This window comes from Bombus affinis, chromosome 17 (genome assembly GCF_024516045.1).
Source record: "Bombus affinis isolate iyBomAffi1 chromosome 17, iyBomAffi1.2, whole genome shotgun sequence".
NCBI lineage: Eukaryota > Metazoa > Arthropoda > Insecta > Hymenoptera > Apidae > Bombus > Bombus affinis.
This window is the reverse complement of record NC_066360.1, coordinates 4,963,334-4,990,240: the sequence shown is the minus strand read 5'-3', so window position 1 is coordinate 4,990,240 and position 26,907 is coordinate 4,963,334. Positions and strand designations below refer to the sequence as shown.

Below are 26,907 nucleotides of genomic sequence, written 5' to 3'. Positions count from 1 at the left end.
GTATTAAAGGCAGATTACTTCCAACGTGAAACATATTTTTATGCGTTCATTATTTTATACTTTGTTGTCTATCAAAAGAGATTGTGTACACGGCGACATTTACCTCGAGGCATGCCTGCAGACTAGATTTCATGCGTGGCGAACAGAATTTCATGAGATCCACTTATAAGAGTAGTATGGAGTATAGTATAGTACATTTTCCAAGCATGAAATAACATTTCTATGGAAAAAAATTTGCAATTTGTTTAGATATAGCAGTTCTCTTTTGCAGGTCTGTATTGAACAACAGAGAATACCATATATAAAAAGGAAACGGTCTCAAAGAATTGGCTGATTGAGGTTAAGTTGGAGTTAGGTTATAAGTAATATTATACTGCATTTAATATGAAACATTTGATCTTGTAAGCCCGCCAAAAAGAGAAACGTACTTTTTTTTAATGAAACTAACGTTAAAACGTGACAAAATTGATAGATGTTCAAATACGGAACAAAGAAATGATATCTAACATGGAACATTTGGAAAACTATAGAAATATCAAAAAATTGTATTTTTATTATGAAAAATGGATATTCATATTATAAAGAAGACAAGAAAACAAATACATTATATTACATTAATTTTCTTTGTCTTCTACGCGTTGAACATGTGAATGATGCATCTGAGGCACATCTTCGTGATACCAATGAAAACATCGAACTGAACCAATTTTTCACTACTGTCGTAGTTGCCGGCACGAAATAGATATAATTCTATATGATCATTATCAGTAACAGTATCATGTTCCATAGTGATTACATACGTATTTCGACAGAAAAATAATAATTACGCTAAAAAGAAAATTAGTTTAACGGTAAAGTTGAACACACAAAACAAACACGTTTAATGATAAATCATGCAACACTAATATATTTTAGCTTGCTTTTACTAAAAAATGTTCACTGTTTAACTAGCCTCACAAAAGCTTTTATGCGCCTTCAAACACAACAATCAACTACATTCAACCGTGCTCTGAATACACTTGTCTTTTGCTTTTAACGAAATATTTTACATTGTAGTTTGATTATGACGTAGATTAATTTTGTTAGTTACTTGCCGAGATATTGCGGTGCTTCATATTATTATTATTATTTATTGGTACCTCGAGACGATTTTACATCCCAATATTTGCATTGGTAGTAGAAAGGAGCTTACATAACCTTAAAATAATTTCATTCGTCGCTTTATAATATGTGGTTGAATTGTGGTTGAATAAAGGAAAATATAAGGTGACTGTTAAAATACTTATGGTCTCCTTGATATCTCAGAAAATATAAAATATCGAAAAATCAAAGTGTATTCGTCTGATCAGGCTCTTTGAATATAACAAATTTCGCTTCAAGCATTTCTTTCATAAAATCACTAAATAACGAATTATTTCAGGCGGTAGTTTTTATTGGCTCGCCTTGTATATTATCAATGTGTGATATTTTTTAAAATTCTTCCCAACATAAAAATATGGTTTTCTGTTGCATACACACACACACACACACACACACATATATATATATATATATATATATAAATTTTCACAAAAGTATAAGTTGTTTTTCTTCACCTCAAAAACAATTTTCATCCCTACTTTAATGATTTGCGTATAAAAAAGATACAAAGATGTATGACGATCCGTGCGATCCACGGTATCCATGAGCCACCGTAATTCAAAACGACTTGAGGTTTTTGTAGCTTTTACGTTACCTTCGACATGACATATATCCGATACGGTAAAGTTACAATATCACGTTACAGGTAATATACATACGTCCGTTAAAAAAAGGTTAACAAAGTGCAGTCAGCAGCTTAACTAAACAAATAATCACAGATTTCGTATAAATAATTTTCTATCGCTATTAACGTTGAAGTGTTTGGTTAAAAATAAACTTAATAGAAATACAGTGGAACAAATACATCGTTTGTTCAAATCGGTCGTCGGTTATTTTGGGTAACAGAGGCTCTTTCGTTACCACCGGCAGCTGCTGCAATGAGTTTCGATAATAGACGTTGACGTTCGAATAATTGAGATTGAACGACCATTTCGACGCAAACTGTGTTAAATTATGCGTCAGCTTAGACAAAACACGCGTCCGTATAACAGAAAGTACGTTACGAGTAATAGAGGCTCAGTTACGAGCGTATATAACTGATAGTGAGCAAAAACTGGTTTGTATAAACGGGATTTGGATGAACGAAGTTCTGCTGTATTTTTCATAATTAAATGCAATCTGATCAATTTCTGAAGGCGAGTGTCATTTCTTGCAACGAGAAGTATTTATTAATGTGATTTCGTTCCCTGTTATCTGGGTAAGGTTGTTGAGATAAATGTCAGGTTGGTATGATTACTAGTTCCTACATGCAGAGTTGGTACGCCTACTTGCGATTCTCCTCTGTTTTTCCCTGTTCGTCGCGTTTTATTTATCTGAGCATCTGGTGTGTCGTAAATGGCTGTACAAGGTGGTGAAATACAGAACATACAAAACTAATCTGTGTGAATGAATTAAATATCAAACTCCAAACCTATTTAATAACAAAGGCCTCGTCTCCGTTGAATAACAACGAGTAACTATTTGTCGCTAGTTGTCTGCTGCATGTTCCAAAACATTTTGAATAAACAGCAACTTCTAGAAATATTTTGCCCCTGCTGAAAATGAAGCAACGATGTGGCGACATTTTACGGATATATTACAATAACAATAACAAAAAAGCTTGTCAACGATTATTCAAACAATTATTCGTTTTCGTCCAAAAATTTTAACCCTAAAACTGTAAAGGTGAGCATTTCGACCGTGCGGAGAATCTTTTGCAAGCTAACAGGTAGAAATCCTTTCATGCCATCTTAAAGGGAATTATTGGGCAAAAGGTTTATGATAACTTCGATCTAAAATGTTTGAAGACGCGAATATGTGAAATTTTTTAGATTTTTTTGACAAGTATTGCTTACTAAAAAATACACGGATAAGAAAGAACCATGCCTACAGTTTGAGGGTACCGTAAAAACGTTTACAGTCTAAGAGTTAAATATGTGTTATCTGAACTGTCATGGTGCTGAAAGTAACATCTAGCAAACCGACAAAATGTGATATTAAGAGGTAATTTTGCAAAAAAGAAAATTTTTTAAAATATGTCGTCAGGGTCTTTATTTTGATTAATTTTTTTCTATACAAAACACCGTTGCACGATTTTACTTTGCAAGTTAAACACAAAAGTATGTTAGGTAAAATGTATCGTATTTCTAGCGTTTGGAATAGATTTGATTTAATTTGAATTAGGTTTAGATCAGCTTTACTTTAGGGAATTACGGTAGCCGGATTGGAAGTGTATCCTAACTTAAACCAAACCCGATACGCTAAACAGAAATCTAGTTAATTAATTATTTTCGCAATTAATTAGTCATGTAATTTGTACGTTAGGATGGAGAATGGCTCTATACGTCAAAGTGTGGCGCAATCTTAACCTACGTTTAATCTCCATTTCTCGCCGACATCTGGCAAACTAAAACAGAGTAGCGGTAATATGTACAGGAAAAAGTTACTCAAACAACATATTTCAAGCTCATTGAAATGGGTAAGGTGACTCTTTCTCTACATCATTACTTATTAAAAGCCAAAATTGAAGGTTAGTCTATAAGTGGCAACTTCCATACACACAAATCTTAGGCAATTCTTACATTAACCTAGTTGTGTATATTGTATCGGCTACAAACGTAAAAATTTTAATAAATGTTGTTTGATCGTAATGTTTAACAAATGCCATTCACGATAATATAAAGTCATATATCAAAAGTATAGTAGAGACCGTCCCAAAATTGAGTCGTGAGAAATCAACATAAGAGATAAGAAAGTTCTCTGCGCATGCGTGATATGTTATGAATGTCTCAGACGGACGCAGAGACACTCTTTCTGCCTATGATCTCTGCCTGCCTTTCAAGAACAAGAACTTCCTTGTCTTCCATGTTGGTTTTTTACGATCCAATTTTCGGACGGTCTCCCCTAGCGAGTGTCCAGATTTGACGTTTATGTGCCTGTATTTTCATCCGATTATGGAACTAAGCAACTAAGTAACCGCTAGGGACCTCGGTGTATTGCTGAAATATAGTCGTTAGTAGCTATGGTAGTCGATGCGACTTTGAATATAGCAAAGAAGGGAACAAACAAAAAGCTTATTTCAGCGCAGTCTCTGGTGGTTCAGAATCCGCTTAAAGAATGTAGTCTACCAAAGACTGAGATAAGAAATGAGAAACGGGATAAAAAGATAAATAGGCCAAAATGGCAAGGAAAGAAACACAAAGAAAGAAAGCACTGCGAAGAAACATTTTCGCAATATAGGTAGTAGGTTAGCTCTTGTAAGCGACATTTCCTGAGAAAAAATTCTAAGAGAAAATCTTGAAACTGAAACTATAAACAAAATTAAATCATAAAAAGTTGCTCGATGTTGCTGTCAGTGGAGACGCAGCTTAAAATATTTGTAGCGTAAGTTGATTTCCTGCGATCTTTTTGAAATTTCGACGATACATTATTTAGTATACTATCTATACGTGATCCAATTTTTGGAGAGCCAGACCTTGCCAAAGTGGAAATACTTATCTTCAAAGTTAAAAGTTTCAACGCGTAATCCCTATAGTAAGCCAAAATGAGTTTCACTAATTTCGGAGAAAACATTCTTGCAAAGTCATTGAACGATTAATATATTATGTAAAATGGTTAGAATAATTTTCGTTTGAAGAAAAATTAGCTCCGATCTCACCTTTTTTGAATGAAAGTAATGTCAAATATGTAATATTGAAAATTTCGGTATCTCAATTGCCGAATATTATAATATCACTGCTTGGCATTGATAGTGGCACAATAAAAAAAAAATGTAAATTTCAGAAAAGAGGCCTTTTAAAATATTCAAAGAATCCTTCGCCATGAATTTTGCCGTCTGATGCAAAACTGATGGAACTATAAATATACTGTTTTACATAATAAGAATAGTAACATAATGTAGCCTTTACAAAAGCAAATTCGATATTTTTTAAGTTACGCCACTATCAATGCTAAGATACTATCGATACCAATTTCTGAATTGTTTATTAATACGCGTAGAAAATACAGACAGCCAAGGGATTTATTTGTACATGGAGAATCTCAGACATGCGTAATATGATTTTTGAGTGTCAGCATATTTTACTTTTAAGAGATATCTTAAGCTATTAGGACACGTACGTCTGACACAATATTTGGAAGAGATATATAGGGAAATTGAAGCATGGCTTTTTATAGTATGGATACAAATGCGCCTAATACTTATAGAAAATCTTTTAATTTTAATTTGCAGTTAGTTTTTTGGCAATACTATATGTACTATTGGGATTGCAGATTTTGATAACACGACCTAGTCCGCACATCACTTAGTTGTCAACCCAATATATAGTACGTAGATCTACGTCTGTTAGGTCGTATGATTGCCATAGTTGCCAGATGATCCCTTTTGGCGATATAATGTCGCATTATGCCACTGCCACTCTACAGTTACGTCGCTTGTGTCGCGGGACATGAATTTCGTCTTACGTTTCTCCGCGTCGCTTCAACAATGTTGTCACCCGCTTCCATTTGTCCACAGTATGAATCGAAACGTCACTGGTCCACTAACTATACTACTTTCGACAGTATCTGAGAAATCTCCTTTAATTCTCTCAATCATAAGTTACACCGTTGAACTTAGAAGTGAGAGAGTTGAACAAGGGTAATCACGGCTACCACAAACGTCGCATTTACAAAATATAGGTTAGTTTACGATACGGTTAGAAAACGTATTCTTCTCGCAAAAAGTTCACTGAAGTATATTTGTCATTACGTATATATAGCCGTGAGTTGATACCTTTCAATACTTTTCTAGACATGAGTTTTAAACTTTAAACACAATCTCGCCACTAAAATTCGAGAAAGATCGTGCCGCACGCGACTGAAAATTACGTTCGTTGTGACAAACAATCGTCGATTATACGTGCTTCGCTGTGTGTTAGATGCTTCGAGTTGGTAAATATTGTCAGTTTTTGTGTCGATTGACGTTACTACAAAATTGCTGTAGTATCGTTGTGTATAGAATTACGTTACCAGATTAGATTAGGTTTTAGGTTAAGTATTCTAATACTTTCTGGGTGGGACATTTGCCGTGGCTGTGACCATGTTCCATGTTCTATTCATAAGTTTTCCAACTGTGTATCATACGAACCAGCAGGTATGAACAGTATTACATAAACAGCTCGCGATAGTCTATATACTGAATCCTAGGGAAAACCATCTGGAAATTGAGTCGTGACTAGTGAAAAATCAACATGCAAGGCAAAACGGTTCTCGTTCTACGCATGCGTAACACGCTGTGAATATCTCAGACAGAGACGAAGACGCTCTACTCATTTCCGTCTGTCTCACAAGAAGACGGGCTTTGTTGACCTTGCATGTTGATTTTTCGCGACTAAACACAACTTCATTTTCGGACGGTTTTTCCTAGCGAGTGTCGGGACTTGTTTTACATGAAGTATATAGCGTATCGTAAAGTATATACAAATATACGTAAACTATAACGTAGGCGTGGGTGTAAATGCATTATATTGCAGCCAATTTGTTTTCCACGTAAGCAGGTGACGCAAATCTGAAAAGTCTTAAAATATTATAATATAAATTCACGTGCAATAGAATTAAATTTTGTTTATTCCATATTCACTGTATTTCTCTATCGCTATTTTAACAAATCCTGGCATTTCTGTTATTATCGTCTTTATTGTATTTACTATTATTTGCTTTAATCTTTTAACACTTTGATGGCCGCACATTTTAGCCTAGATGCTGCTGTCAATTGCCGGCATTTTTCGCCCATTTTGTCTATTATTGTACAATGATGATACACTATTTGAGGAATTTGTATTGAATCCATCGTTATTATTTCTTAATCATTAGAGTTTTTATCATATTATCTCGCTCTATTTCGTACACTTATGTGTTATATGAATTTATTTATTTATTTCCTGATTGTCCCATGCGGTTACAGAAATCGGGATTACAATTATTTTCTGACCATTCACTTCACAATGTGTTAACACATTGAACGCCACGTGAGTTACATTTAACTCGCACCGTGTTTGGCCAAGAGGCTGTATGAGTTGAGTGTAAGTCCAACCCTGGTCTATGAACACCACGATCTGCGAGTTGGATACGCCTGACATCTATGAACCGTATAATGTAAGTGCACATATTTATCCAACATTTGCTGAGGATTGCTTAATTCTTTCTCAAAACTAACGAATCTTTTCGCCAAGATAAAACATAGAAGAATTTTGAAAATAATATAAAACGGAGTTTTTTCCATGTTTAGACAGAAAGCAAAGCTCATACGTGTTAGTCTGACGATATAAACCTTTCGACTGAATTTTGTTTCACTCTCCACGCGGTCAGTTATGGCGTCCCCTGTTCTCTCCGTACATTGCATAGGAGGTAACGGCAGATAAGCAATTTCGTATGGTTTACATATACTACGTAAGAGCATAGTTTTTTCACGTGTCGTTGACGTCCATGGCAACAGGTTGTAATGCGACGATGGTGATTCGAGGTATCTTTGAAATGTGAGCCGACTCTGACGATGCAAAAAACGTTGGTTAACTGCAGTTGTGGTGCAGACACCGGTTATATGGTCTGGACATCCCGTTTGTTTTGTGTAACTCACGGATGCAAATGAAGAAGAAGAAAAAAATAAAATAAAATGATCTATATTCAAATATTCTGGAAAATTTAAATTCTGAGGAATCTAATGGATTTTCAAGAGAAACCAAGGATAGAAATATGTGCGTTCTACCTTGGCGTTCGATATGTTAAAAGCTACCGTCATAAGGGGCACGTTTATGCTGTCATGGGTGAGACTCCAGATTGATGTATTTTTGTTATTTCAGTAATTGATAGAGTCACACAAATGAAATTACATATTTTATTATTATTCGGCATCAGGAAAAACATTGAAAAGTTGCAAATTGTGATAACAACAAATAACATCACAATGGTGTTGTTAGGGGAGTATGACATTGTGTTGAAACACAATTTGCGTGAAGTGAAATTTTGTTCATAATATTCTTTAACGATTAATAAATGATATGATAATGATGATATCGTAGGGGCTAGAAAATGATATAAATTTGTAGAGAAACAACTTTTCGGGAAGTTAATTTTCTGCGAAAATTTGGTATTGTAATTGTTTTAACCTGTGGTAACAATGTTTCTCTACTTTTTATTGCAACTCAGTTCTTTTGCCAAGTGCTCAAATGTCCAACGTCCTACGATAGACATATAACTCTCTCACTAATCTGCCTTCTAACACGCTATTCATATTCTCCTACCATTTGTCATTTCCTATCGTGTTCCACACCCAAATCTCTGTCCCCTAATAAGCTATTCATATTCTCCTTCCATTTGTCATTTCCTATCATGTTCCGCACCTAAATCCTGCCTCCACATCCTCTTTGCACACTTTTCACCCCTGCATTCCATTGCAGACCCAACACACGATATAACTTAAACGTGACATTTCAAAAATTATTTATGGATCCCGTATCTTTTCTACTACTGAATCAAATAAATTTGTTAACATCTTGGGCTGGGTTGAATCACATTCTGCTCGTGCCTCGAGCCACCTAAATCCTTTGATGTCATAACCCCTTTGAAAAAAAGAGGGCACACATTCGCCGTCGCTTTCATCGTTATTTTTTTTTTTTTTTTTTTTTTTTCTTAACACGACGGCGCAAAATATTCGGCTAAATGTGCACAAAAAAAGATCTCATTTTCGATTTTATTAAATTTTTTATTGAATACGTTGCAGAGGGCAGGATCCTGAGTAGTATTCACTTTGTTTGAGCCGTAGGATGATCGTGATTCAGAAGTTAGGTTACCAACCTCCAACGAATCAAACCTAACCTAACTATATCTTACCAATATTAGGATCGTTATTTTACGCAAATGCATATGGAATTTCATTTGTAACTTATATTGCAGTAAATGTAGTATAACAATTACAATTTTCTTTTTGTCATAAGTTTTGTTACCGTTCCACCAGAGTGTATTTTCCTCAAGACTTGCTTGAAACCTATTCTTTCTACGATATGGACTGATCGTATTTATTTTTGTAATAATATCCTCCTAAATAATCAATACTGACAAAAAATGTAGAATGCGGGTCGACTTATTTTTGTCCTAGACTCGTCAGAAAGAATTTTATCAAAATCGATGACCCAACGACTGTGACCTCTCCTTGTAAGATATATCAAAATATATACATAACAATGCTAAACACAATGTGAGTGAGCCCGCAGTGAACCGCACTGAAATGTGAACAGAATCCCATTACAACGTTTCTTCCAGGATTAATATCCTTTAATATCCTTCATCAATATCTATCTATGTTGTTCTCAATGTATCATCGATGTCATTAACCCTGCCCATATGTGAATCGAATATAATAAATGTACAAAATTGTTCATAATACGTTGATTACTACTATATATCAATTTCCTGTTGTATAGGTCTACAGTATTTCTACATATTTCCTAATGTATAGGTTTACAATAATGATATATTATATTGTTATCTTTATCTTGGACAAGGCCGATGCCATTTGCGTAAATAAATGATTAAGGTGACAGGTAACCGAACTTCCTGGTTTTCTCAAAATACTCCGGCTGAAGGTAAATTATAGATTTAATTAAATCATTAGTTTGTACTGATCTGCTCGATGCCTAACAATTCGTTATAACCTTTAAAATAGACAAATGACTTCTCTGCATTTTGGCTACATTATACAGAAGATGTGAATTAATGTATTTCTTTTAATTTGACGAAGTTAATATAGATAATGCAGTACGATGACGTAAAGATTTAAGCTTAAATAAACGCGAACTTTCCATCTGACTTGTAAAGCTTCAGCTTTGACTGAGCCGATGCAATATTTTAGAATTTTTATCTTCTTATTCTGTTCAACAAAAAACCCTCGAACGTTCCAAGAAAAAATATTCAGAAAATTCAAATGCTACTGTGATAAGGAAATTTCAAATTTCTGAGTGATAACGATCGCATTACAACGGAAATGTGGCGATCTAATTGATGTGTCTTATGCAACAAACTTGGAACATTTACAACGTAACGGGTACTGTTCAACAACGATGCTCATAAAAGCAACGTATCATTGCAAAAGCACAATAAATGTGCTTATATCGTATAACTGTAGGAAGGTATGTTTACGATTTTTTAACAATCTTAAAAAACTGTATGAAAATGTTTCGATATTTCCTTTAACAAGAATTTCTTAATTATTATTTTCTAAGCAGTAAGAAATGTATTAGGTTATCGCAAAAGTTTCTTTCGTTTCGTAAGGAAATAATCGACGCAATAAAAATTTAGATATAGATAATAATATCCCCTTTATTCATCTTGAAATATCGTTGTTATTTCTGTATTCAGAGATAGGACCATATTAGGTATTATTTTATTCTTTGGATAAATCTATCACACCATTCTGAGCTAAAAACCCTTTATTGCACTTTCTTACCATGGACTAGGGATAAAAACAAAAGAACATCTTAAACCTATCGATTAGACCTATCGATTGTATCTAGAACTATTTTCTAGTTACTTATTTATTGTAACTAGTTAGTTATTTATTGTAACTAGCGCATCTGCAGATGGATGGCGAGCGTTGTCATTTTTAACAAATATCATTTTTTATACCCACTGACAAATTGTTAACATTTTCTTTTAAAAATACGTAAAATTGAATATTTAATGAATAATATGTTAAAAGAGATAGAAATATTCAGAACAAAGTAGTAAGATATACAATAGAGAACATTTTTTGTTTCATATTGTTTTATTCAATTATATATGATCCATTTTGTTTTATTACTGCAAAACACATAATTCAATACAATATTTATATTTCAATGTAATAGAACAAAATGGATCATACATAATTCAATAAAATAGTATAAAACTAGAAATGTTGTGCATCTATTATTTCCTTATAAAGGGAAAGAAACTTTTGGAGCAACCTAATATTTCAAATATTATTTTCTAATAGGTTTCAAAATAAGAAATAATAGCTTTCAATCGTGCTAAGAATAAAATACGCACAAAAGTTCTACTTTTAGAATTTTTTGGCAATAAGACACAGACCGTAGTTTTTGCCTCGTTTCTTATTTCCCGGTCGATTAGCTCGTCACGTCTGTTTTTCTAACACTTAAAAGTCAACGGTCTCGTTCGGCAATTTTCGGCACTGCTAGCGCCTGTGCGCCGGCCGGATCGGCAAACTTCGGGCCGTCATACTTCATCGACAGGTCATCGACTTATCAGAGCGAGAAACGGTGGATGGTAATCGTTTACATTTCCACGTTAACCGTTGACTTTTTGTCTTCTAACCACCCAAACGGTTTAGACTTCTGCGTGTTTCCAAAAATACAAAGGAACCAATGGCAGAAGAACACGCAGAGGTATAAATCAACGAGCCACGCTCGACTCGTCAGGATGTCAGCAAGTGCACGCGTAATATCAATAGCTTGTGTCTACTCGTTTCGTCCATCTACTCAACCTAATTCTCATAGTCACCACTACGTGTCGTGCTCTCCTCATCGCTGCTGTTCGTACCACGTTGAATTTCTAATAATACCAACCAGTTAGCTGTTTTTGACGCGTATACTCGTCATGCAGAAATGGCAATATTTTATGATGAGCCCAGTCAGTAGTAAAATAAAAAAATAAAATGGTCATTTCACTGCAACTTAATTCCATATTATCACAGCCATATAACATATTTTGTGTTTGACGAGTATATTCGGCATCGCTTACTTTTTGCGTCACATTTTAGGATTACACGCTTTTCAATGTTTCCAAAGAAGCCGCAATAGCTAACTGGTAAACAATTTACGATAATATTTTGTGTGAAAATTTAGTTAAATACTATATATAAAAATGATTAATTTATTATTTTGTTTGTATTATCTTATTACTTTGCTCGGGATATTTTACATCACTTTGAACGTATTATTTATGAAATATTTTTAGTTTACATATTTCTAAAAGAGAATGTTAACGATTGTTCTTACGTTTTAGTCAATTGAGAACATGACGGGAAGACTACGTATTTTCTTTCATTTTTTTAAGGCCAGTGGATATAAAGAAGATATTTCACAATGCATGAAGACGATTTTATAGATGTCGTTACACCTGAGTACTCATATATTTTCAACTTCGAAAAAAGCTACTCTTATCTAGACACACAAAAATGGTTATCGAATAATTTAGTGTTCTACTTCTCCTCCGTTATCATTTACTTCATCATAATTGTTGGCGGGATGTTTTACATGTTAAATAAACCAAAGTACAATTTGAAACGTCCACTTGCATTATGGTATGGAGTGATGGCACTGTTCTCCATTATCGGATTTAGTAGAACAGCACCGGAGTTGTTCTTTGCATTGGGCCATCGTGGCCTTTACTATAGTGTTTGCATACCTAGGTAATGCCACTTTCATATTTTATCTTTTAATATATTTCCGGGTGAATGGCGACTTGAAAAATAATTATTAACGAAACATTATTATATGAGACAGTTTCTTATGCTCGGTATTTAGAGAACATTGATATGTGAAAAGCGCTAGTCAAACAAGGAATACATTTTTAACAGATGTTTATGGTACTATTATGAAAATAGTTCTATAAATTTGTTTCTGAAATGAGCTTTATCTTATTAATTGATATAATCAATTATACTCACCAATTTGCAGCATATCGATATATACAGTGTACCTACATCGTATAGTAATTTTCCAAATCAAAATAGTAAAATTTTTATTGTTTCATTATAATACGTTACTTTAGTTTACACGCGATAATCAAGAAACGAGCCGATATTTCAAATATGTTTATTAATTACGTATAATAAGAAGAAAATTATTTTCTTTTCAGTAACTATTTCCAAAATCTTGTTTCTGGCTTTTGGACATGGGCGCTTGTCCTATCGAAAATTGTACAATTGTGCGATACGATGTTCACCGTGTTACAAAAAGAACAAGTGAAATTTCTGCATGTCTACCGTCATTTATCTGTTATTCCTTACTTCTGTTTCACATACCTGGGGACTACAGCAGCCATGAGATGGTTTAGCGTAATGGAGTACTTTATTAATTCCTGCATGTATTCTTATTATGCATTGAAAGCAATGAAGTTCAAATTACCAATATGTTTTATTACGATGTTTAATGTAATGCAGATAGTACAAATGATAATTAGTTACATTATAACTAACATAGCTTATAATCAGCGAAGCACCTATAAACTTGACTGCTATATTACGTATGAAAATTCAGTAATTGGTCTCACCTATTACATCACCTCTTGTTACTTCTATCTAAAATTCTGCTGCTCGACTTACACATCCAAGAAACAGAAAAACAAGGATATAAAGATTCCCTGAAAAGTGTATCAAAGTTTTTTCTTTTTCTTTTATATTTCAAATCTTTTTCTACGAGCACTTCTTAAATAGCATTTCGTGAAAGCATTTCTAACGTATTTCAGAAGTCTTTATTAGTTCAGAATGATAGAAATTTTTTTTTTTTTTTTTGTTTTGATAAAATGAAAGTGATAAGGATTATTTAATTACTATAAAAGAATTAACGTATTTGATGTTATGATATGAGATGTGAAGACTTTTAAGATAGTTGCTTTGGAAGAAACTAGAAACAGTGGAAAATCAAGGGTGAAACTTCGTTAAGCGTATCTTCAAAATATTTCTAGGAAACATATTAGTCGGAAAAAACGATTGTTACTTGGTATCTTTTCCTTGCAATATATTCGAAGGTCAAGCTCGTTGGAGTTGAGGACTGCCTCTTTGCATAATTATTAATATGGCTAACGATGTTCAAATTTCAAAATTTTTCCACATAATATATTAATAGATTTAAATATCGACGTTTCTTTAAAGCTAATTTACAAATATCGCTATGATACCACATAGTTTAAATATTTCTTAAACTCCACTGAAATTTTTGTCTACTTCTTGAAATACCTGAAGAGCTTTCAGCTGCATGTTTTTAGTTTAGTTTTTCTGGTTATACCTAATATCTTTTTATTTTATTTTTATTCTATTATATTGCTGCGGTATCTGCAACTTTTACAAAAACCGTTCTACACTTTTTTCTCAATTTTTTAAATCATCTCTTGTTTCCTCTCGTGCTTAATAAAATACGTTTCGTCTTTGATGCCATTATATACGAGATATTGGTGCATACAATATGAACTTCGTATTAAATTAATAGGGAAGATATGAAATTGTAGGAAGGCTGTGTAATAGCAATGAACACGAGCAAGAAATATTGTACAACTAACAGAACGTCTGGATAATGGAATGTTCACGTAGTAGATGGTCCAAAATTTTCACATGATTCTTTTTGCATCTTTGCCTCAACACCATGAAATCAAATAATAACAACGTAAATGAAATGAGACGAAGTGTAACATTCAAGGTCAATTTTTCTGTAAGTCTTTTTCACAAAACTTCATCGACCCGGACCTGTAAAATTATTATATAAACAAATGCATAAAAATTACGTGCACGTATAAATTTAATAATTTTCATATGTAACAATTTTTATATAAAATAATTTTTATATATCTTGTGTATAAAATATGTTACATCTATACGTACCTATCTCCTTAGCCGCAACATTTTTTGTACACCTTGTGTATAAAATATGTGTGTCCTTTGTCACGACTGCCACCCTTCAAATCCGATGGATTGGTGACGGAGATAAAGATGTGGCGGCACTCGGCGATAATGTATATCGCCGAAGTGCCTAATGAGCCATCGATATCCCAACGGTCCTTCCGCCGAATGTTCTAGAAGAAGGCGTGAGTGACAACGGTCGCGGACGCCTAACAAACGCGTGGATAGTGGGGATATTGAGGGGTGACAAAGAAAAAAGAAACAGATCCGCTCGAAAGTAAAATTGTAAGAGGTTTAGTCTTGGAAAGTCACGGCCGGAGTTCAGAAGCAAATCGTAATTAGTGTAGACCAAGTGTTCAAAAATAAATTCTCCTTTTATTTTTTTCTTTTCATCTGAGATTTCCTCTTTTTATTTTACGTGACACCTTCGTCGTAACGATTTGATCGTTTCGGCGACGAGTTTATTCATCCGAATATGCATTTAGCCTAATACGCTGTTTAGTCTGATTTTGATAATGGTAGGAAATGAACATGAATTTAAAAATTCTTACCACTTTCTTTTACAAATAATCGTTTATTAAAAATCTTACCAAGAAATGGTAAATTGCAAGACAAAAATAAAATGTTTTCTTCAAATACGTAGACGGGGATTACCGTCAATAATGTAGTATCGAGGAAAGTATTAGGTATACAATTTCTTTGATACTATTTATTTTATTTTAAATTAGTTATACGGATATTAATGAGACAGACAACGATGCTTGTTTAATATGGAACTAATAGTAACAATCTTATTCTAACTTGGCTACTCACGCAACTCCGCAACGCTAACAACTCTACTCTCAACGACGCAACGCGACAATGCTAACTCTAATAACTCTACTCTTCGACTCCTCGATTAATTCTAACCTCTCGACCTACTCTCACTTTTCGATTAACCGTTCCTTGGATTCGAATCGCTCCCCTTCATTAGCGCTATTTTTTCCTTTGTCTAATTCCGTCCTGTTAACGCTTCGCAAGAACTAGGTGACTTTGATCACACCGGCTTTTTCTATGTAAATTAAAACCCTTTGAGTGCTGACTACTCGCGGCCTATGTCGTCCGTACGAACGGCGCGCGTCTAGCGCTGACGATCGCTGTGGACGGAATACTTTTTCGTTAGACTGAACTCTGTTGATTGACTATTCAAAGCGCAAATCGTAATAAGTTATAGTAATTCTTTTGCACGAGATTAAACGATTCAAGAGCGTTATATTTTAGTTATTTTAAATTATTTATTATAAACATTGAAATTTACAGTTAACTAGAATTTGGATAATAAACTAGAAAACAATAAACTAGAAAACTAAATTTAGTAAATATTAACACAAGTTAATAATTTAGTTGTGTGTGAAAAATTCAGTGCATGAGAAAACTAAAAAAACCAGATATAGAGTTTTCTTACAAGTGGTGACCACTTCAACAATAACGAGCCACTATTGGCATTTGTTTACTGCCATAAGGAATGCATTTATATTTATTTCACACAAACGTAATAGTATTACTTCTGCGTAGGTGTTCGGAAAAATTGAAAAACCCATACATGCGTCCTTAGTCCATGCCGGGTACTTACAGAAAGCGCATATATATGTCCTTAGTCCACACCGATAGCTTTCGCCAGACACCTATATGCGCCCACAGCACTCAAAGGGTTAATAACCGAAGGACAGGCGACCTTGTTTTCTAACCAGGTTTTTTCCCCACGATACTACAATAATTCGTTTCAGTATTTTCCTAGTCGATCAGATGAATCCAATGGTATGGTACGAATAAACCCTGTAACACTTTTCTTATATTCTATGTAGAAATTTTTAATGAAACTAGAGAAACTTTCAATAGAAAATCATCATTCATTCGAAATATCCAGGCCACGTATCCTCGATCGCAATAGATGGGACGAACAAGTCAAATTAATTGAACGTGTTCGAACAAATGCGGGCGACGAAAACGCGTGCAACACTAACGACTTCCGTTTATTTTAAGGCGTTCGATCAGCTCGTCCAGTACAACTGTAGCTATAGTATAGTATAATACCACACCACGTGTTTATTGCATCGCGACAAACGCACATTTTCGCATTTTCAGTGTGTTACTTAGTTAGAAGGAAAATCGTAAGAGCGTGCTACAGTATCAGCAACTTCTTTCTATTTCTTGTAATTAAAAGTCATTCGAAAGGTCATCTCTTTCGTATTCGATTCGGAAACGCTTGAAAGGTCAACCAAGCGAATGTTCTACGGGATTAAGACCTGCAGCATTGTTTGAAGAAATGGCAAAGAAAAAGAAGTTTCCATCTCGGTGTATCGCTCGCAAAGAGAAATTACTTTGAAAGCAAATGAAACCTAGGAAAGCTTTTATAAATATAGATTTCTTCACTTTTGCAACAGAGATATGTATATTTGAGTGTATTACGTACAGTAAAAAAAAGAAAAAATTAGAACACTTCGGATAATAGATCTGCTCTTGTAGAATACGTTTTTCAGTGCCACCTTATATACTTTCCAGCCATTCACAGAGCCATGACAGTGTCACGTGAAATAAAAAAAAAAGGAAATCTCAGATAAAAAGAAAAATAGAATATAAAAAAATAAAAAGAAAATTTATTTTTGAACACTTGGTTTGGTTTACACTAATTACGATTTGCTACTGTACTCCAGCCGTGACTTTCCAAGACTGAAGCTCTTACAATTTGACTTTCGATGGGATCTGTTTCTTCTTTCTTTGTCACCCCTCAATATCCCCACTATCCACGCGTTTGTTAGGCGTCCGCGACCGTTGCCACGCACGCCTTCTTCTAAAACATTCCGCGGAAAGACCGTTGGGATATCGATGGCTCATTAGGCACTTCGGCGATATACATTGTTGCCGAGTGTTGCCATATCTTTATCTCTGTCATTAGTCCATTGGATTTGAATAGTGCCAGTCGTGACAACAGAGCCGCTTTTCATTTGTTGAGAATTGTGGATCGTAATCGCCGAAATAATTATGTAGAAACACTTTCATTACATGCAGAGATGTTAATAAAATAGTTTTGTATTTATTTAATATATGATTTACAAGATATTCACAGATACCTATCACACGTGTTTCGGCACTCTTCTAGTCTCACTTATTGCCATGCGTAGGGAACAGTGACATTCTCTTGTTTTATGCGACGCTGCGCGCGCACATATCACACACATGCTCACGCACATACTGCATACATACTCAACATATATGTGTATTACTACTGCGCAGCTGATCCGGTATACCGCACAAAATTACATATATTTCAATACGTACAATTCTGCGAACTTCGTGGTATGTCGTAACATTGCGAACGTTTTTTCGCGAATGAGTATTTCTCTTTACCAAAGGCATCAATTGGAAGAATCAGAAAAATAAGCACGTAGCGAAGTTAAATCGAATCCTTTATCAAGTTTCTCATTTTGAACGCTGTCTCGCGAATGAATTGCAAAGAGCGATTTAAATGCATTTCAAATGGATATCGCGAGAACACTGGCCAATCCGTCTTATTGCTTACTAAACTTTACCCATTGTAGAAATGTATTCGCAATTCTTAATACGATCATTCAATTTTCAACAATTACAATTATTCCACTGGGCATAAAAATTCTATTCGCGTCAACCACTAGAGGCAGAACATCGTTACAGAACGCGCAAACTTTGATGATAGAATAATCACATTTGTCTTTTGATTTGCATATCGCGTAATGGTAAAACTTGAACGATGCTTCGTACGAATTTAAAAGTGTTTATGACTTCAAATTACCCGCCAACCGGCATTTTTTTTACTTTTGTTTTGTTTTATCGACAGCTACTTGTTGAATAGAATAGATCACGAGAGAAGAACGGTAATTTAGGACATAGAAAATCCATTTCTCGATTTCCCAGATAATATTTGTAGTAGATTTGTTATTAACTGTTATTGTATTTAATTTAATTATTCCCAAAATAATCTCGATTTTCCAGAATCGATCATCTGATTTACCCTAACGTTACCCTTTACGTTATTACGTATTCAAGGAGCACATATTATGGTGGAATTTTTGCAAATCAAATCAAGGTATTCTATATATATTATTTATATTATTTATATTTATTATATATATAATAAAAAGGAAAAAATATATATATACACAATAAAAATATTTTTATAACCTCGATAACATATCCGACAAGCTTGAAGTCTGCTGAAAAATGACCTTGAGAAAAAATTCCTCCCACCTAATATGTGCCCCTTGAAGTAATCTGACTTTGTTCTAAGGAAGATATTTAGCTGATCGCATATAATTGAGACACCCTGTGTAGAATGAAAAAAGGAAAAAATATAAAGTCGACTGTAATCTTAATAACATGGCCGCACCGATCCCGCTTCAACAAGTAATTATCAACTTCTCTAAAGAAATTGAGGTATTGCACATTTATTGAACAATTTAATAAGTCACCGAATGAAAAAGTAGTCGCTAATAACCATAATAGTCGATACGACTTTAAATAAATTATCCAATCGATCTCATTATCATTAATGTTATTATTATTATTATTTAAGATAGTTCGCGGAACCGACGAGTTTGTATAACGAATATTCGCTCGCTGCGCGTAGTTTAGGGAATAAAGGCTCAGTTATGGGTTCATGGAATTGACGCCAAACAAAAGCTGGCTCGTTTAAAACCCTTCGAGTGCTGTGGGCGCATATAGGTGTCTGGCGAAAGCTATCGGTGTGGACTAAGGACATATATATGCGCTTTCTGTAAGTGCCCGGCATGGACTAAGGACGCATGTATGGGTTTTTCAATTTTTCCGAACACCTACGCAGAAGTAATACTATTACGTTTGTGTGAAATAAATATAAATGCATTGCTTACGGCAGTAAACAAATGCCAATAGTGGCTCGTTATTGTTGAAGTGGTCACCACTTGTAAGAAAACTCTACATCTGGTTTTTTTAGTTTTCTCAAGCACTGAATTTTTCACACACAACTAAATTATTAACTTGTGTTATATTTACTAAATTTAGTTTTCTAGTTTATTGTTTTCTAGTTTATTACCCAAATTCTAGTTAACTGTAAATTTCAATGTTTATAATAAATAATTAAAAATAACTAAAAAATAACGCTCTTGAATCATTTAATCTCGTGCAAAAGAATTACTATAACTTATTACGATTTGCGCTTTGAATAGTTAATCAACAGAGTTCAGTCTAACGAAAAAGTATTCCGTCCACAGCGATCGTCAGCGCTAGACGCGCGCCGTCCGTACGGACGACATAGGCCGCGAGTAGTCAACACTCAAAGGGTTAAACGAGAGTGGGTAAGCGAAGTTGCATTATGTTTCATAATAAAATAAATTGCAATACGTCAAGGATTATGCAACTGTTTTAAAATGAAGAGGTATATTTTAATACGTGCATTTCCCATACACATTTTATTATGGATTGGAATAAATAAAATAAATCGCTGAATTACGGACACGTTAGTAGCATTTTGAAAATTTCGCGCAGCATTTAGCATCAATTGGCAATTAATGATTTTCCGAGAGATTCGAGATGTTTCTCCCTAATCCTTACAGTTGTTGTTGTGCGTTATAAAATTAAGGAGCATTTTCAAGTTAGACATATTTTTTCTAATTACGAGAATAAATATCTTTCTCGCTAAATTCTATCGCTTTTTCCACATTTTCAAAATATTGTCAGTGGAATGCTGGTGTTTATGCAAGTTCATACTCGTATCAAAATGATAAAACAAACGAAACGTAAATAGAAATTTGCTTCTTTGAAACGTATTAAATATTATAAAGTGTCTTTTATTTTGGATATTTAAACAATTTTTTCATATTGTGTGCATTTTGCACGCTTTTATACCTTCGAATCTCCAATAAATATATAAATTTCTGCAGTGGAATTATTAGTAATCCTTAATATCGTACTGTTAACATTGTTGCTTTAAAAAAACAAATTGCACGAATTTCTTCCTCCCTTTTTTAAAAGTTTCCGTTACAAGCTTGTTTCGTGGTTTAATTTTTTCCGCATTTTCCTGCGAAGAGTCTAATTTTCATATGCAAATACGAATTAGTAGGAATCCTTTTAGCATTTTGAAGTTATTACAGTTCAACAAGTTGACGTAAGATGAGAACAATAAAAGAAAATTGCCCTTGATTTATTACTGTTGTATCTACAAAAAATATTACATAGAGTACGAACATCTGTTTGTCGAAATATGTTAAAATCGAGTTCCAAAATTTGACATAAAGAGTACAAAAAAATAATTTTAAAGACACTGACAATGTCCTGTCTCGACCCGTACACGAGGCAAGATGGAATACACTTAACTGCACATGTTCATTGCTGTTGGACCAAATAATAGGCCCTCCAATTCTCTTAAATAAAAGACTAATTAAGAGAAAGAAAAGACACCTCCTCTTCGAGTGAAAACAAAAGTTTGTAATGGTTCCAAACTATTCCTGAACATCTGTTGAATTTTCTCGACAGAAAGCCACTTACCTTTCCAATCCGGTTTTGGGAACATTAAAAGCTCAATTGCTTTACGATGGCCCATACTTTTTTGTATAATTGCTGCAACTGCTTTCCGCATTGATTCTTCGGTCTAACTTTGCCGCCCTGTCTTTCTCCTTTACGTCCACTTTATCTAAAAAATGTCGTTCATGAAGATGTTCTCATCTTGCCCCAAATGTTACATGAAAACTAATTGAACAACGATGTCTTTATTTGCTTACGAGTAACATTCATAAGCACATAAATAAATATCTTATAGAACCCAAGAATAGAGGAAGAGGAATTATGAACATTATGCAACAGGTATAGAGAAAAGAGCATGGAGCGCATACGTATGGTTAGAATGCTCTTTGTATGAACAAATAAGAGCAGTGCATTTGAGGGGAAATGAAACAATGGAACAAACGCTGACAACAGTGGCTCAACAAACTGAAGACGATGGAAGAAGACTATTTTACTACATATAAAAAACGATGAAGACAAGAGCATTCTACAGAAATGAATGAAAGAAAGAAACACATAGAGGATTATAACAAACACACATTTGCTTAAATACACATTATATTAGCAATTGTAAATCTAAGCCACAGACCATAAGAGCTAATAAAAATGGCTACTATATTATAATGTTTTTAATAAATGCAAAAGGTGGGTATAATAATCTAGTAAATAGGCGTTCTAGTTATTTATAATGTTCCATAACATTCTAGTTAATTATATATGTACATATATGTCCCATAATGTAAGTGCCCACTATTAGGTGTGTGAGCTAAATAGATGTAAGATTATGTGTACAGATAAATACGAATTTAATTAGCTAAATGTACTTAAGCTAAGCAGCGTTCAAGAACGGGAAACAAAGAAAAGTAAGAGAAAAGAAAGTGCATACCACACAGCAATACAGTATATAGTTGATAAATTGTAATAGTTGATAACCTTTAATATGTAGCTGTAATATGAGTTATCAACTATAATATAGTGTAATATATATATAATATATATAATATTATAGTATAATATAGTAGTAATAATAAGTATATAAGTACTATAGTAACAATAATAATAGTACAACATATATAATTACACAATAATACAATAGTCAGCATATACAATTTGGTAAATATCTTCGATTTCTTTCAAACTTTAAGACATTAAAAAGAGCTATATTTATATTTATATATATATATTATATATAAATACTTTTAATTTTGCTTTAGAACTAAAGCTAAACCTAACCTCAATTTTGGAAAAGCCTCGCAAAATATGAATCTGCGACATATTTACAGCTATAAACGAGATTAAATAAATATTAAAGTGAACTTCTTTCTTAACTATTTTCTGTTTACTTCTTGTCACTTAATTTCCGTTCTGAGGTAAAATTGCTTATAAATATTAGGTTATAACGAACGTTTCTTACGAACGTTTCTTAACGAACGTTATAACGAACGGTTATAACGAAAAGTTTCTTTTGTTTTGCTTTATAAGGAAATAATAGATGTACAATATTTTTTCTCTCATATTATTTCATTGAATTATATATGAACCATTTTGTGGTAATAAAACAAAATAATTCAATAAAGTAATATAAAACAAAAATTTCGTGCATCTATTATTTCCTTACAAAACAACAGAAACTTTTGCAACAACCTCATATAAGAGAGAAAGTAAAATATAAAAGTAAAAATATATTAAAGTAAAAGCGCTTATAATTATTTACGACACTTTCTTCTACGATATTTATTTTCATTGTTCTTTTTAAGCAAACCCCTCTCAACATATTACACTTTCGAAAAATTGTAGATATTCATAAAATTATATTCTACGTCCCTATAAAGAATAAAATACGAATGAGTACCTTTAAAAATTTCCTAGTTAATAATATTCATATCATAATATCACTGACAATAGTTACTTACCTACTGATGTCCAACATATAATCCAAAAAGTAAAGCTGGCTTTGCCTTAATCCAGACGCTGGATCGAACGATTACATTCCAATCGTTCGACTGAAAATCGGTCAACGTCTGTGTTATTCGAAAACTGTTATAGCGTTTTTCATTTCATTTCATTCCAGAATTCAGAATTCAGAATTTCATTTCAGAAACATTGGAATGTTACGTTTGCTGGATTGAAAAATGCTCTTTCGATCCAGTCGTTGGGAATACTTACCGGAATGACGTTACTGTACTGGAATGAAAACATTGTTCGCGTTACTCCAATTACGATCCACTACTGGATTGAATGGAACTAGATCGTATGGACCGATGGATGCAGGAACTGGACTGGAAAGACGAACGTAACAAAGCAACGTAAAAGTTGTACGTTCGAGGGAATGAAACAATAGGCGAGCAAATAGACGTATATGGTGTAAACAACGTATATGCATTTTATTTCAACATTGAACATTCACTAATGTGTATACAATATAATATATTTATATGTATAATATATAATAATAATTATAATAATAATATTGTATTATTATTTATGTGTACAAGTACATACGTTGCTGCTGTTAATGTATACACGCATAATGTATGCATCCAATTAATTAATTGGTATAATAGTTATTCTAATGTTTCATTAATTAATCATACTGTATATCTCTCTATCGTTTTCTAATTGTGTGTCGGTTAATACAGCCCTTAAATCAATTATATATTAATCACTTGTCTGTTTCGTGGATAAAATTCTCGTCACGTTTCATTTACTTTACACATGCACGCGTGCAACTATAATATATATATATATATATATTTTTTTTTTCCTGTACGCACGCGTATGTATAAATATTCCCTGTAATTTATTTTCTTGATCATCTAAAAAAATTATCTACTTCGCTATGTGTTCATTAATTAACTAATTAATATTGGTAATCTTTGCCTTTTTCTCTGCCTCACGCTTTTCTTATACTTTTATCACAATTACCTGGTATTATCGTGTTGAACGATCATTTCTCGAGCCCTGCAAATTATCGTTCTTCTTTGCCCTTTCTAGTGCTGCCACTCTCACCGTTTCGACGATGTGGCAAAATACGAAACGCAACACAACTGTTTAGCAACGATCGCCCTGACGTCGCAAACATCCTAACCTCTCGCTCGCTTTTACTTGTACTTTAAGCGAGAACTGGCGTTTCCAACAACACGTTGCTGATTTAGACCGCGGAATGGAAAGTTCTCGACGCTTTTTCCCATCGAAAGACGCCAGAAGAACTATAATTTTTGCAAAGACGAACAGCGAGAGGAAATTCCCGAAACGATATCTTATATTTTATTGTTACGCGAGTCAATACTATTCTCGATTATTTAAATAATGAAAAAATAATCTTTGCCCCAGATACGAGCGTTAAGAAATTTCCTCAAGTTAAAACGAAGCGAGCGATTTCTCGACTCGTTAATTCCCTCCGATGTTCACAGCTCGATTTATTTGTATAACTATCATTAACAATATCGAATAATGACCGCTTAAGAATCATCTTTATTGCTGTTGTTTCGTGCATTGACTTGGGATATTGTGAGAAATGGCGCTGAATGACACGATGGTACGAAAAAGCTTCTTACGTTATAGACGCTGTATTACAGAACATTCTAATAACATCGGACAAGCTATGGTCAGTTTGCGTTAATAACATTTCAATATAATTTTTAACCATCGATATTAAACAGGTAAGATTTTAATCAAATAATAAAGCCTGAAGAACCGTCTAAATCATAGAACAGAAGATATTAAAGTTATTGACGTATATTAATATTAAGGATGAACAAGGATCACAATGTAAAACGATCCGACGTTCGTCTAACACTGCTAAGAATCTGTCGATTGAACGTGGCTTTAAAATCTTTCAACGTTAGTTTACATATCGCTTAATTGAAATATTAGCTGAAGCATTGAACGTTGAAATGTTCAAAGATACACTTGAACTGTATATGCCGTTGCTTCGAAAAATGTCCGCGTTTCAATCACGTACCGGTAAATATCTCTCGAACCTAGAAAAGCAATAAGAAAAAAAGAAAAAAGAAAACGTGTTAAAACATCACCGTGTTCCATGTCCTCTGTAACTTGGCAAAAAGCGCTGCACCTATACACAACTGCACGTCCTTCAAGCAGAATCAATCGAAAGATCTGGCAAATATTTTAGATAAAACGTTCTTCGAGGATCTAAATTGTTGGTTCAAATGGCATAAAGACGAACAATTCGTGTAACTGTTATAGGAAGATCTTTCTGAAGTAGCCTCGGGGGCCAAGAAAGACAGATGAAAAGAAGAGAGTGGAAAGGGAAGAAAATGAAGAAAGAGGGAACGTATGGAGTGCAGAGAGAGCTAGAAAAGGTAAGAAATAGGGAAAGGAAAGAGAATGCAGGTTATCGTTCTGCCACACAGGAACAGAGGAAAAGGACAGCAGGTTTGGAGATTTTATACAGAGGTTTTATTAGTTTGACAGAAACTTGAAGACTTTGAAGATTTGATAGAAACATGGATGGAAGTGGAGAGATGACAGAGTTTAAAGAAGATAATTTCCATCCCATGGATCAAAGATAAAAAGAACCCACGAGGTAAAGATGGTGGAAAGTGGAAGAGTCTAGACGCAATGACATACGTACAGAAGAATTTGGAGGGAGCAAAGGCCAAAGTAGCCAGAAGGAAGGATGAAGAGTAAAGACAGAAAGACAATTGCGAGGTCTAGGTGGGGGAACAAAGGTGAAACTAAGGAGGAGCTAAGGGTGAAGGTAGGAAAGAAAGGGCATGCTGAGGGAATAATCCTATTATAGATAAGTAATTATAGTAAATAATAAGACTAATATGAAACAATATATGAAATAATAAAAATTCCTATTATAAATAGGAATAAAAGAAGAGACTGGCAACTAATAGACGAATGTCATGAAGTACAAGAACTTGTAGGCAGAAAAATGAGAGTAGAAGAGAAGTTGTAAAACGTCTGAACTAAAGACAAGGTGCTGACTTGAATTATAGAACAGGATTTCAATTGAAGAATAGGAAGAGATGGAACTGTGTACAGGTGAGAATCAGAAGATAAACGCATGAGAAAAAATTCAAAGCACAACAGGAAGAAATGGAGAAGGAGAGACAATGTTGAAAATGGTGAAAGATAAAGGGTGGCACATTGTGAATGGAGCAATATGCAAGACAAGTTCACATGTACAGAAAAATAAAGATCCTCAGTGACGGATTGTATGATCATTAATGTTGTAGGATAGGGCAGGCATAATATAATTAATTATTAGATTATTAAATTAAATTATTAATAATTAATATAAGTAATCTAATATAATTAACATACAAAATATTCGACAAAATGACCCAAGATCTTAAAGGTTTATCGATTGTACAAGTACATATTCATCGGAAGAAATAAAAAAATTTCATTGTAATGTTTTATTGTTGTTTCTTCATACTCATCCAGTTCCTGGTCATTAGAAACAAAGATGATATTGCTAAAGATATTTTTATTTATTCTTATAATTTTGACAAGTCCTGGTTGCTTTAAACCTCTGCAATGAATGGATTCCATTGAGAAATCACCGACATGGATTTCACTGACACTGTTTTCATACGATTACAATTCAACGA

At 33.7% G+C, this 26,907-nt stretch overlaps 1 protein-coding gene and 2 long non-coding RNA genes across 5 annotated transcripts; 2 read left to right on the top strand and 1 right to left on the bottom strand.

Moving 5' to 3' along the window:
• Positions 1-7,113: 7,113 nt before the first annotated feature.
• Positions 7,114-8,074, top strand: LOC126926140 (uncharacterized). The gene is made up of 3 exons (XR_007714313.1): positions 7,114-7,254; positions 7,388-7,506; positions 7,595-8,074. It is a non-coding gene; the product is annotated as an uncharacterized LOC126926140 (long non-coding RNA).
• A 3,311-nt stretch (positions 8,075-11,385) lies between these two features.
• On the top strand, positions 11,386-14,327 carry LOC126926125 (elongation of very long chain fatty acids protein 6-like). Of its 3 annotated transcripts, XM_050742246.1 has the most exons (4): positions 11,386-11,683; positions 11,912-11,958; positions 12,208-12,562; positions 13,012-14,327. In XM_050742246.1, exons 3-4 carry the CDS (start codon positions 12,237-12,239, stop codon positions 13,517-13,519), a joined length of 834 nt encoding a protein of 277 aa, XP_050598203.1. In that variant the 5' UTR covers positions 11,386-11,683; positions 11,912-11,958; positions 12,208-12,236; the 3' UTR covers positions 13,520-14,327. The 3 variants fall into 3 exon arrangements, with proteins under 3 accessions (XP_050598203.1, XP_050598200.1, XP_050598201.1); XM_050742243.1 differs by lacking the exon at positions 11,912-11,958; XM_050742244.1 differs by lacking the exon at positions 11,912-11,958 and having other exon boundaries at positions 12,157-12,562.
• Positions 14,328-19,680: 5,353 nt separating this feature from the next.
• LOC126926139 (uncharacterized) lies at positions 19,681-20,098 on the bottom strand. Its single transcript, XR_007714312.1, has 2 exons — positions 19,962-20,098; positions 19,681-19,826 (listed from the first exon to the last, which is right to left on the bottom strand). It is a non-coding gene; the product is annotated as an uncharacterized LOC126926139 (long non-coding RNA).
• Between the last annotated feature and the right edge of the window lie 6,809 nt (positions 20,099-26,907).